This window comes from Glossina fuscipes, unplaced genomic scaffold, assembly GCF_014805625.2.
Source record: "Glossina fuscipes isolate IAEA_lab_2018 unplaced genomic scaffold, Yale_Gfus_2 43, whole genome shotgun sequence".
In the NCBI taxonomy this organism is placed as follows: domain Eukaryota; kingdom Metazoa; phylum Arthropoda; class Insecta; order Diptera; family Glossinidae; genus Glossina; species Glossina fuscipes.
In genome coordinates, this window is record NW_023998427.1 from 676,633 (window position 1) to 691,020 (window position 14,388).

At 31.0% G+C, this 14,388-nt stretch overlaps 1 protein-coding gene across 1 annotated transcript in view; it reads left to right on the forward strand.

The window, feature by feature from the left end:
• Window positions 1–10,173, forward strand: part of LOC119637074 — a 28,739-nt gene extending 18,566 nt beyond the window's left edge. The window contains exon 2 of the mRNA XM_038032894.1: window positions 9,854–10,173. Coding sequence (XP_037888822.1) covers window positions 9,854–9,873 — 20 coding nt within the window. The 3' untranslated portion in view covers window positions 9,874–10,173. The remainder of the gene's footprint in view (window positions 1–9,853) is intronic.
• Window positions 10,174–14,388: the final 4,215 nt, after the last annotated feature.

The window sequence follows — 14,388 nt, forward strand, 5'->3', positions numbered from 1 at the left end:
ACACTCAACTACATGGACACATATATTCACTTAACTGATGCCTTTACGAAAATTTCTTCTTTCGATTTCTTTCCTGCTGTTGTGTTCTATATTATTTCTCCTTTTTTTTTCATTTTCTGTACAAAGGAACAAGAAACTGGTTTTTGATTGTTGGTTCTTACTCTGGGGTTGTTGTGTTGTTGGTGCCGATCTTTATAATGTTTTTCTAAAATTTCGACAATATTTTTGGTATGTATATGAATATGTATATGTATCGTGCATTTCTGTACATAATTTGTATGAACGTGAATAAGGGACATACATATACATATATATATATATATATATATATATATAAATATAAATATAAATGTATATGATGGCCTGCTTACTTACTACATTATAAACGCACAGCAGTATGACGCAAATAAACAAGAAATAACATAACGCTTCCCCGGCAAGTATATATGGAATAAAAACAAAGGACAGACAATTTAACAAATTTCAAACAAATTTATTTGATAAAATTACGAATTTACGGATAACGATGTACGCTTTCATAGCTCTCAATATTTAGTTATCTTATTTATATGGCAGAAACTATCCTGGCATCCAGCCATGAGAACATCGGGAATCTTGCGAGATATTAGTATTTTGATTTGATTTGATTTTTCGATTGCCTCGTAAAATTTTTAAAGTTATATCGATGTCGAAGACAAAATTTTGGATATATACATACAGAATCCTAGTTGATATCCAGAGCTCAAATATTGCAAACAATCTGATCTGCTTACAGTAGATCAGCAAATGAACACTTTCGCAACTTTTATTAATTATAAAAAATAAAATTCATTAAAATTGAAAAAATCAAGAAACCGATTCATTTCACCGCAGTGGATCTTGAAAATTAAATTTCGCAATAAATGGGTACCTATAGCCGTGGTACCCAGTTATTGAGAGGGATAATGAAATTTCAGTTTTCTTATTAACTTTTCCAGGGATTTAACACTTTGTAGCACTTTTGAATGCCTAAACCAAAAACATATATCCTTATGTCAGCTGGCATGACCATAATTAGAAGTGGGGGAAAGACAGATGGCTAAAAAACACCTCTGAGACTTTAACTCATTGAAAATGTACAAAATGCGCCAATTGAAATAAACCCAAAACCTTTTTCAAATTCTACTAAACATTTAGTGAAATTAATGTTTTGACTTAATCGACTGACGCATAGAGACTGATCTGTGTAGATCGAAATGTATCTGAAGGATAGAAATCTTCAAAGATTCAACAGTTCAACAAACTAATGACCAGTGTGCCCTTTCTGAAGCGTATGCTTTTAGGTTTTTGTAAGGATGTCTTCTCGGAAATAAAAACACGATATGTGGCAACAAATGCACTTTTTCTTTATCCATTGAATTCATAGTTGAAATGCTTAGAGAAATGTTAGAGATTTCGGTGGATCTTTCTTCTAAGGGGTCTATGTAAACTTTAGTTTTCACTTCGTTTGCGATATTTTCTATGCATGTGTTCAAGGACACGCATATGAGTGGTAGAAGGAAATGAGGAATTTCTTTATACAACTGTGATAGAATGTCTCAATAAAAAAACAATTATGTTGGGTATAAAAATAATCACTCGACTCGACTCTATTCCATTATGCGTAAGTGTATGTTAATAAAGTTACATAAAAATGATCATAGCACCCTATCAACATATATGCTTTTTTCTAAAGTAATGTGAAATTGTATGTAACCCGATAAATTTGATGCGACTGAAAGCCCATTTTTCAGTTTTAAATCATTTATTGTGAACTTCTGATTACAAATGCGTAAGTAGTCCTTCTTACGGCAAAAAAGCATAAACGCGAAAATTCGGTTACATTTTTTTCCACTCTATGAAAATGTTATGCTTTTAGGTGTATCGTCAAAACACAAATGCGGTAGAGAGAATCGTTTTATAGAAACTCTTTATTGTTTTTTTTTCCTTTTTTCAATTTCAAATTTTCTTCTTCTGGTTACACTGTTCCTTTCTTTTGTTGTTATTGTGAAAAGATCCAGGTAAAAATCTGTTTAATTGTGTTTTATAATAATTTGGTATATGCGTGTGTGTGTGTGTGTGTGTGTGTGTGTGTGTGTGGATTTATGTTTCCTTTAGCGCAAACAACAGCTTCTCTCAAATCTTCCAAACATACAAGAAAACAAGAAGAAGAAAAATAAATGAAAACAAAACAAAGCCAACAACACATTCTTAAATGATCTTTAAAAATATTTCTTTGTTTTTTTTTGTTTTTTTTTTTTTGCTTTTTTTTTTTTATAAATTTTTATTTTCTTTCAAAAAATCTACGAAAATAACAACGACAACAGCACCATACAATTATATAAATTTTGTAAATATAATAAAATAACAGAAGAACTCGTATGGAAGAGCATACGATATATCCGTGTGAGGCTGTGTATATACATAGCTATCTATGAAGATATATATATATATATATATATATATATATATTGTTGAACTCATTAACGAAACACATATACATGCATGCATGCATGCACGCACGCACGCACGCAGGCAAGCACGCATATACGTACGTACACACGCGAGATGTTCGTAATGTAATATTCTTAGATAAAACACAAATCCTTGTTAGTTTAGTTCGTTTTACTGTTCGCATACACATGCACAGGCCTATATGCTCGTATATATATATATATATATATATATATATATATTTATATACACTTTTAAAATTGTTAACTTAACACAAAGTGAGGCATACATGATTCATGTATAACAAATTTGTTTCTGACTTCATTTTCTTCCTTTCTTCTTTTTTAGTATTTTTCTCCCATTTTACAAAAACGTAAACATTTTCAAAATCAATTTTTCAGTGCGAAGTTGCTTTTTATTATCAATAATTTGCATTACGTTTTGAATAATGAAGTTTATGCAGATGAGCATGTCAGCGCAACATTTTATAAATATTGTTATTCTCTTAACTTTTTTTTTTTATATTGTTGTTGTTGTTGTTTTTTCTCTTTCTTCTTATCCTTTACATTTTTGAAATCTTTGCTGAAAATTGAAAGTAAAGTTATAACGCATACAAAACGCTAATACGTGCTATATATATCTTGACCTCTTCGGCGTTCCCAATCCGATGATAAATTTAATTCTTTTTTTTTTTTAATTTCTCATTAATTATGAAAAATTCAATTCAAAATTAAAAGTGATGGGGGTTTTTTGTTTCGCTTTTCATATCGAATTTAAATGAGATGTTCTAATCTCTCTCTCTCTCTCTCTCTCTATATATATACACATACATATATATATATATATACAAAAGAGTTAATTATCCAAAAGACGGGCTTAGTGATTTAATACCATTGTGTGCATATGTGCATATGCCAGTAAATACTTTATATACATATATATATAAATGCGTTTTTCTTCTTACCTATCGATTTTATAGAATACGAAATCTATTTATTCATATACATCCATAGAGATGCATACTTGTATAAAAGACTTGAGATAAACTAAATAGATAACCACCAGAGTTAATTTTGTATTATATGATATTTTTTTTGTTGTTAATGGCGGAGTAAAGTAAATTATACCCTTATAGAGTTCATTTTTACATTTGTACACATCTATGATCGCTAGGAGATCTACGATAACACCAACCACAACAACGCTCTATGAGCTAAACGTATTACTCGATCAGAAGAAGAGAGATGAACCCAAAGTTTTTTTTTCATGTAACGCGCTTAGATACACGCATACATATGGATATAATGCGACTTATCAAAATCGATACGATTACATACTATTGCGTTATAAGCACCTCTATGAGATATTAACCCGGTGCCTTCAATCTTTTGTTAAGCTATCTTTATAGCAAACCATACAGATAGCGTGTGAAATTTTTTTCGAAATAGTACAAAATATAGAAGGGATGATATATAATATTAAAGTATGATTTTTGCAATTGTATAATATATGTAGGGAATATACATGCAATTGTTTAGATATTGTCATATAAAAAAAAAAAAAAAAAAAAAAAAATTAACATAACACGTCGTAATGCATAGTCACGTCCTTCTACGCATTTAACATTAAAGATTTGCATTGCATTCTACTCGCTGTGCGCAAGTGATATGAAAGATTAGCAGAAAACTGCGCTTTATTGTCTAAGAATGCATCCATTACAGTTACTTAAGCAATGGCTATTTATCTCAGGTTAGATAAGTTCGCCGAGCTCTAAAGTTTATATAGAACGTTGCATTTGCTGTTCGGTGCTTCGCAAAACATTACAACTTGGCATGTAATGGCTCTTAATTTAATTTTGGAGGTCAGAAATTATCTACCAATGGAGAATAGCTGGGTGTCAGATGAGAAAAGCATAGAAGGCGTAAAGCTGCATTAATTTCTTTCTTTCTGCTTTTACAAGTAAGGCGTCGATCCCTTTCGGTGAAAACTCATTACCCTTGCCTTGCCTTGCCTTGCCTTGTCTTGCCTGGTCTTTTACTTTTGCTTTCTGCACACTGGAAAAATCATTTAAAAAATCTGTGACAAAAAATTATTTATAAGAATCATTGGGATTATGCTAAAATAATTCTATATCTTCTCAATATTACGATGCCCTGCATTATGAATTTTTGTTTTCCCATCAAACCAATTTGTTAAAAGTAATCGTATTTGAACGTAATGGGACGTTTGCGCAAAGCGAACAAGTTCTGAATGCATCTACCTATCTACTCGTATTGGATTCGTTCGTCAAGAACTTTTCAACGAAACCTCTACACGTATTATTGCGCCGGATTTCTAACTATTCTCGAAACTCAAAAAATCGATAAATGTAGCTCTCTAGATGAAACCTATCAAGCAAATATCATTGGCTATGGTTAAGAGATTGCTTTTCGCCCCACTATGATGCATAATATATCTAAAAATGGACTGAATGGAAATAAATGAGTTTTACTTGATATCTTTATCTCCATCTCCATCTCCATCTCCATTTCCATCTCATTGAATGTTAAATATATAATATATTGCAGCATACCTCGTATACTCAAGGCATGGGTAGGGTGAATTTCTTTGCATGCATTTTTCAAAAGCATAAGATTTGTATTGTAGTGTAGTCCTCTCCGTTAGCTTGACGTTGACTTGTACGAATTATTTAATTATTCAATGTATCGATTGAGAAAAACTGGCATTGATTTAAAAATTCTGACTAAAAGTCAAAAGACTGCGTAATGTATCCGATCGCAATGTATGACGATTGCAAGTCGATAATGATGATATGATGATTGACATTCTTCACGACGACGAAGTACGAGGAAATAATAAATTTTTTCATACAAAATGTATGTGTATGTACCCTTTAGATAGATAAGATTCGGCCTTGGATTTTGAAATATTCGCGCGACAAAGTCCATACCCCCCCCATATGCCCCATTTGGATCATATTTGACCTATAAACGTATTGCAATAATGCATTTGATCATCAAACTCATGCTTAATTCTTACGATAGTGAAAATGCAGTACGGCTTTTTATGCCTTTTGAATGGATTTCAATTTTTCTTATATGCTTTCGTTATGCTAACCTTGGGGAATGAGTTATCATTCGATTGCTTCGTATAACATCATTATGAAAAACATTTCATTTAAATGGTATTAAAAGACCGTTAGTTACCTTATACCGCGCAAGCATTCGTAAACAGTGTGGAGATAATCTAGTTCGGCTGTACGTTTGGTTGTGTCTTTACTTGTAAATGAACCGTTTTAATTGGATTATAAGATTTATTTTCAAGTTAAAACTATTTAACCGAGTCGTCCGTTGTTGTTGTTTGTTGTTGTGTTGTGTTTTTTTATTTTTTTATCTTTTATTCTTTTTTTTTGTTTTATGTTTTTTTGTGTTTTTTTGATAACTCTTCTATGCACACATTTATATGTATGTCACTCCAATAATCTTTATAGTTGGCTCCTCCGTACGAAAGAAACTTCTTTGAATTGGTTTTTCTTTTCTTTTTTTTTTTGTCTAAAATCAAGCACAGCTTATTTCGTGGTTGTTGTTGTTGTTATTGTTGCTGCTGCTGCTGCTGCTGCTGCTGCTTCTTACTATTACGACATCTTAACAATTTTCATGTGAAATAAACAAAAATAATAAAAAGGGAGCTAAAGTGAAAAAAAAACAAAAAAAAAAAAAATTTAACTCTATATGCTTGTGGTCTATGAAATTAACTATAATTTTCGGATTTACTTAGAGATATACATGCAGATGTATGCGAGTAAATTTGAGTTTGTTGCTTTGTTTGTTGTTAGAAAACGAAATTGGAACAAACGTGTCTTGAATTCGTTGTTGCTGTTGTTGATGTATTTTTTTTGGTTTTTTTTTTTTTTCAATAAGTTTTGAATTGAGGATTGTGTTTACCCGGCACACATAATACATCATATCATGTAGATAAATACGTAAATATATATTATATGTATGAATGTGTAGTAGTTTTTTTTCCTTTTTTTTTTTTTTGTTTTTTTTTTTTTTTTCTTGTAAGCATGATTTCATACAGTGCTAATTATTAATAGCGTTCGATATTAGAAAGAACGTATGCCATAAATCATAGTCAACAACTATAAAATAAATATATATATATATACGTTTTAAGCGCGATATTAAAAGATATATATCAACGAATTTATATTAAAACGTTTATGAGTTTTATATATATATATATATATATATAGGAGAGAATTGCAGCTTAAAATAGAAAGAAAAATGCAGTACACTCATCACACATTCTCCTAATGCGTCTAATTATCCTAATGCGTCTAACTGCTTAAACTGCTTTTGCTATTCTCGTTTAAGTGAGCAAAAGAACCTCACTCGTTATCATTATTTACACACATACCTTTGCATCTCTCATTCGCGGGTTCGGTGCGAATCGTTCCATTGCAAAAAAGTGATATTCGACAATTGCTTAAGTGTACACTATGCCATGATGCGAGCATCGGCTCAATAACAAATATCATGCTGTTCTCTGGTTCCTCTATCAAGCTTTTCTCGGTATTACTGTTTCAAGCAAGTAAGAATATTTTAGTCGAACAAGTCCGACAATTAAATACCCAGCACTAATTCGTCCAGTACAATTATTCGTTAGGTTCAGTAATAAGGCATCAAAAATTACTTATTATTTCCATGTAAAGGAATAAATATTAGATGAATGCCCCAGATATTGCCAGATGGCCCAAGCACCATATGACATAATCCGAATTTAGTGAACTTGATTTTCTGACCAAAAATTGTGCTATCTTTCAGTTTACGCTATAGAAAATAAAAAATTATATTTTCCCTCCTATGATAATCCTTATGAACGTTAGGTTCTAAAAAATAGATTCATGTAGCCCACATTCCCTACTGTTAATTTTGTTGGTTAATTTGTTCGTGTGGAGAAATTTTCATCATAATATATTAAAAAATGAAATCTTTTTCTAATTATGAGTAATTTTATATGTAGTGAGATTCAAAAGAAAATGGACCAATGTGGTGCAAATTTGATTCACTTAATTTTTATTTCAAATTGATGTCATGATTAAATATTCATCACAAAACACTAACAAGTAGTCTTTATGGTATATAAGCCGTTTACATTCGCTGAGAATCCTTCAATGCGGCGATATCCAAATTATAGACTCACATGGTCCAAATTTTGTAAAGTTGATTTCCTTCTCAATTTACTATTACGAACAATGAGATATTGAAAATTGAATCTTTTTACTACATAGAAGTTCCGTTTTTTCAAAAAAATTCCCCTAGCCTAGGTCCGAAGGTGTTACAACAACAACAATTCAAAATGCTGAAATGCTGAAATTTTATGTGGTCATTTTTGTCGAGAAATTTTGAAAATTTCAATTTTTTCCCATATAACGATTTTTTAGAATAGGACGTCATATGCGGCGTGGTCGAAAGATTGGATCGATCAAAACCATTTTCAATAGCGTTCGTCCTTGGGTCAAAGTACGCTAGTCTATCAAATTTCATCATAATATCTTTAACATGGCGACTTGTAGCGTGAACACAAACTTACGTGGATAGACATCAGACATCATCGAGGCGTAGATCAATTGAGAAAATGATTCTGAATTATAAATGAAAGTACAACAACAAAAATTAGCTTACAGTTCATATTTCGCAAATTCACATCCTCTATGTGTATGTATTCATCATCACACGAACGCAGCTATGTCCTACACTACCGTTGGTACGGTTACAATGTGCTTGCGAAGATATATGCAACACTCAAAAGGAGGTAAATGGATAGATTAATCTGTTCCACTGCAACGCAAACGAGTCCGAATCACTTGTCCGCATGTTTTTGAGTTTAATCCTCATGTTGCAAATTTTGAGATAAGATAGATTCACTTTTTATTATACGGATCGATTCAGAATCATAATCCGAATTGATCTCTGCTACTGTGTGTCCGTCTGGTCCGACTGTCCGTCTGATGTCGGTTCATGTAAATTTGTGTTCAAGCCACATTCTTACTTGTCCTTAAATACTTGTCGGCAAAAATGCACGGAAAAGCTGTAGTAGTTGCATTTCGTTTTATTAATTAAATGAATGTTTGGTTCTGGGCCCTTTTTTAGTTGAACCCTTTCTTATATAAGCTCTCTTATAAAAGGTAATCCTTTTTATAGCAACAAAGCGTAATTTTTATTATTATTAAAATTTGACTTTAAAAGGTGACTTTATATATATTATTAAATTTGCATTATCTGCGCAAATCTGTTTGGCAACTCCTATCCCTGTAAAGGTGCTAACAAAAAAATCAAGCCCTTATATGACAACAATATATCATTTTTGGTATTTTATGAAGACGATAAGTGAAAAATTTTGTTAAGCGAAATGTTGCAGGGTATGTAACAGCAATCTTGACCGATTATTTCGTTTTAATTTGCGACAAACAACAAAGATTTGATATTTGCCGTGAGACCTTAAAGTACTGCTCTAAGTATAACTAGTCGGACACGTTCTTGAAATCACCAAGAAATGGGTTCACTTGAATTACAAAATTCATCTTGAATTTGTTAATTCTTAAGTGATAAGTGTATATACACTTGTGCTTGTGTGCTGTATGTGTTGCGTTCAATATACAATAACCTCAGCGAGATAAATGTTATTTTAAGGATAATATCAAGTCAATTGTTGGCTCACAACAATGTCAAAAATGTTTCAACTTGACGAGGGGTTGGTTTGAATCTTTCCAAATAAAGTAATTAAAATCTGTCCGCGTCTTTTTTATGTAAAGAAAGAATACTAAACCATTTATTTAATGTGATGGAAATCTTATGTTTGATGTCAGCACAGAGCTAAGCATACAAAAACAAAAACAAAACCAAAAAAAAATGACAACATTCTGATGAAAATTTTATGGTAAATTCAAATCCTTTTGATACAATAATAACTTATTAAAAATCAATAATAATACGGAGTATAAATATTTTATAAGTTTGTCTTTTGTTAAACGAGAGAGAAATAGGATAAATTCGACCTTAATCGAACTTGTCAATTACATGTCCTTTATTTTTTCTCTCTAAACACATCTTTGAACAATTAAGGCAATATATGTCCTCTCGAAAATGCATTAAGATACTACAAGCACTTAATTTTGTGGAAAGTAATAGGCGGCACTGCGTAAACTCTTGCAACGATAGTACGAAATACTCGGCCAATCAAGTTTATAAGTTAATTATATATCTACACAAATGCAAAAATAGAAAAAAAAAAATTATTATTATAAAAATAAATACAAATCAAATAATTAATAATATCTTTCTTAATATTTTTTATATATATATATATATATTTGCAGATTGCCGGATCGTATCGTAATCAAATCAAATGTGGAAGCTTTTAAGTGACACAAAAGGCAATGAAAGAACCGAAAGTAAATTATATTAAAACAAACAATAAAACATTTATTTATACGCACAAAAGGAAAAGCAAAAGTATGTTCCATAAATGTTCAAAAACATTATGCCATACCTGCGATTGTAACGTTCCGGTTTTTTTTTCGCATTTTCAATAAATGATATGAAAACGATTGTATCTCACTCCCCTTTTCATCTAGTCCTAGTTCAGTGTTTCACCATGTCACACCATCCTATTACACAGTCCTTTTTTACTTTAATCAGCATGAACGAAAAAAAAAAAAAAAAAAAAAAAAAAAAAAAAAAAATTATAGTCGGGGAAGGCCGACCATTAAATACCCTACACAACATTGTCTAACATAATTATATCTTGTTTCTACAAAAAGGCATATTATTCAAGTGCGTATTTATGGGAAAGCGGGCGCAACACGCAAGCAAGTTTAATCCTTACATAGGGCAGGATCCAAAAATACGCGTAGATGATATAGATTTTGTAGAGTTCATTTTTCTGTGAAACTAACTATTATTAGTCAATTTTCATCACCACATATTAAACATTAGACTTTTCTACTCTGAAAGAGATCAATTTACGTAAAAATTCTTGTTAGGGTAGAATCCAAAAGATAGGCCGAGATGTTCCAAATTTCGTACAGTTAATTTTTTTATGTTCAGTTACTGTTATGATGTAATTAATGTTCACCATGGTGTATTGGAAATTATATCTTTTTTTGTCGTATAAAGTTTAGTTCTCCTTATATAAGAGGCGGAAAATCGGGGTAGAAAATTTCGCCAACCGGTCTAAAAGAGAAATTTTGAAAATTGTAATTTTTTTCCATATAGCGACTTTTCCGAATATGTCGTTATATGGAGAGTGCCCGAAAAAGTGTACGAATCCAAACCATTTTCAACAGCGTTCATTCTTGGTCCCAAGTACATCATTGCAAAAAATTTCATCAAAATATCTCAAGAATTACGACCCGTAGCTTAAATAAAAATTTCCATCAGACGGACAGACGGACGCACAGGGGCAGAGATAAATTCTGATTACAATTCTGAATCGATCGGTATAACAAAATGCATCTTACATACGTCCGCACTAACTTAATATACGCTACACCACTTGTGGTGTAAGAACACTGGCTTATGTGTTCAAAACCATGAAATTATAAGTTAACTGATAGGATTTATTTTATCGAATAAAAGACGTCATCTATCGCTATAAAAATCGCTAACCGCACTATATATATGCGCTTGATATAATGTATATATATATATATATATATATATATATATTTGTGTATTGATTTTCAAATTTCATTTCAACTTCCTGGAAGAACATTTCTCTCATATCATCGGTGCAGGTGAATAAGCCGTTTTATCTCATGCGATATGCGATGAGATGACAAACGATAATATCATTATTTTTCAATTTATTCAGAACTTATCAGAGGTATAAAGTGTTCAAATGCCAATTTTTGTTTTCCAATTTGAAATTAAAGTAAAGCGGTAAAGGTTAAAATGTTATGATAACGTTTTTATTTACAATTGATTTTATCTGAATGATTGCCTCTGCGTATTTTTCCATAAATCTAATACTATTTTACCAATTGGAAATTAAGGTCATTGAGAGTTTGTGGATCATTGGGGTAAACCACTGACTTGATATAGTTCCAAAAAAAAAAAAAAAAAAAACCAGTTGTGTTATACCGCGTCACACTGGTGATCAGCTCATTAAGTCATTTGTGGAGATTTCTGCACGATAGCTGCACTGCAGTGGCTTATTCGCTCTCTGATTCACGGTAAGCTTAAATTTTTGACGGACTGAAGTGCTAACATCACAAATACCGCCATAGATCGAATACGTTTACTATTCTTTGAATAAATTTTCACAATTTCTCCACGTTGTGCAATTATGTATTTTTTGGTCGTGTTTTATTAGACAATACTGAATGTAACTGTCAATTTTGACGGGAATCCCGTAGAAAACATCGAAGCTATGACGTTTTAAACAAAAGCTCCTATTCGATGACCCTGTGTTTGCTTAAATGTCCCGGTTCTTATCTAGCAAAACCGAAGATTTGAAATTGTTTAACGTGCTCAATATGTAAAGCATTGTCCGTCCATACGTTTCCTTTTGTTTGCCTATCAAATGTTTCGTATCGATTGCGGAAACATAGCTAATATAAAAAAAAGAAAAACTTGGTGAAAAATCGCTGCGAATACAGTTAAGCGGCATTGTGTCTAATAACCTCTAATACACACTTTACCTTAACGTACTATGTTTTTATATGAAATGTAACTTTTCTACTTAATCCTTTTCAATTAATTTTATTGATTCTATTGGTCATTCGTCTGTTAAGCATTCATATGAGAAATAGAATTAGAAAAAAAGAAGAAAATAAAAAGAAGGAAACAATCTTGTTACTTTTAAAAACACACATAGAGCACATACGCACACACACACACACACACACACACATACACACACACACACACATGCACACACTCTTATTTACATATTATTACAGCGAAACTAATATTTATATCAATGAGATTCTCATAAGCATATCATTTTTACGTCGATAGGCAATAAACTCAACTCAAGCAAATGAAAAACACGAACAAAAATGAAATATAAAAAAACAAAAAAAACCAAAACACAAAAAAGAAAAAGAAGTAAGCGCGAAAGCTTTGCATTATTTATATGAAATTAAACGAGTAAAGGAAATAAAATAAATGGAGTGTTAGATATACAAAAATTAAAATTAAAAAAAAAAAAAAAAAGAAAAGATAAGAAAAAAACAAAAAAAAAAAAAAAAATAGAAAGTATTGTGCAATAAATATTCTTTTTTTTCGCCCTAATTCCTCTATAAATTTTTACTAAGTTAAATGTGAGGTAAAGGGAAAGAAAAAGATGAAAAAAATAATCTCTGACATTAATTATATATTTCATTAAAGTAGAGAATGAAATTTATTACTGAGTACTGAGACAATTTAAATCAGGTTTATTAAAAAAAAAATAATAATCTAACTTAGTTAAATCGAAATAGCAAAAGAAAACTACCTCGAGAAAAGTAATTGAAAACAAATTAACATATTAATTTTTAAAAAACAAAGCAAAAAAAATAGAAGAAATTATACTTCAAAAAATATACAAATTCGATAAAAAGTGAAATAAATGATTAATACTTACTTAAATTAAGACAAAAAAAAAAAAAAAAAAAAAAAAACCCCAATTAATAGAAAATTTTTTGTATTAGAATTTTTAAGCAAAACTTAAGATGAACAAGCGAAAACACTATACTGGGACACGGTCCACCTTCAAACCCTACACTATACCACTTCGCTTAATGCAATTAGTCATATAACGACTATTTGAAGTAAGGTATTATATGGGAATCGATCGAAGACGTTGATTGATACGAACCATTTTCCATAGCGTTCATTCTTACGGCAAAAAATGTCGATGTCTCGAATATTATTAAAATATCTGGAAAATTGAGATGTATAGATTGAACATCAGACAACAGGAAGAAAGGATGGACAGACAAGTTTCGATCGATCGAGAAAGTGATTTTGAATCGATTTACATAATAAAAGGTGGATCTATCTCAGGTCCTTCTGGATGTTGCTTACATCCGCATACATTATGCTCTTGTATCACAAGTGGTGTAGCGTATAAAAAACAAAAGGTTGTTAAAATGCTCACATTCTTTATATAATTTTTTTCGATTTTTTTTTTCTCTTCTTAAAATAACTTACAACGAAATACGAAAAACGCAAAAGCGATTGCATAGAGAAAGAACAAGAAATACATATAGTTGTCCCAAGACGACCTTTCCGCACTTATTTAGTTCTTTCATCTTTTTTATTTCATTTTTGATTGCGGATATGTCATGTTCATCTTGAATAGCTTTTCTATAACTTCTGACTGATTAATTAAACCAAATATGGATGTCTCGCCCGCTAGGAGTTATGAGGGTATGTGAAAAGTTGCCGGTAATTCAATATCGTTTCTGTTCTTCTCTGCTGTGAGCATATTTATGAGCCACAATATTTACATTTAATAGAGTCCGCGGTACCAACAGCAATATAGTCAATGTACGCACATGCTTTTACGGCACAATAATAAGTATTTTAAGCTTTTTTAACTGACTGAAACACAGGGCAATGCAAGTCGGATTATTGCCTTCAATACTTTTAAAAGATCCATATTAATTTATAATTGTAATTGTCTGTGCGAATAAGCACTGTTTTCGCTGCAATATACTGTAATATTTTAAGTTTGCAAGAAACTTTTTTTTAAGTTTGACATCCGAGCCAGATGTTAGAAGAATCATAAATCGTATCTTGTATTTTATTTGATATCATTTTTGACAAAGTAATTTAAATTAATATCTTTTCATTATCTTTTTATTTAAATTGACCTCTGCATGTCATAGGGATGTGGAACAAACATAGCTAACTTTTGCTTTCA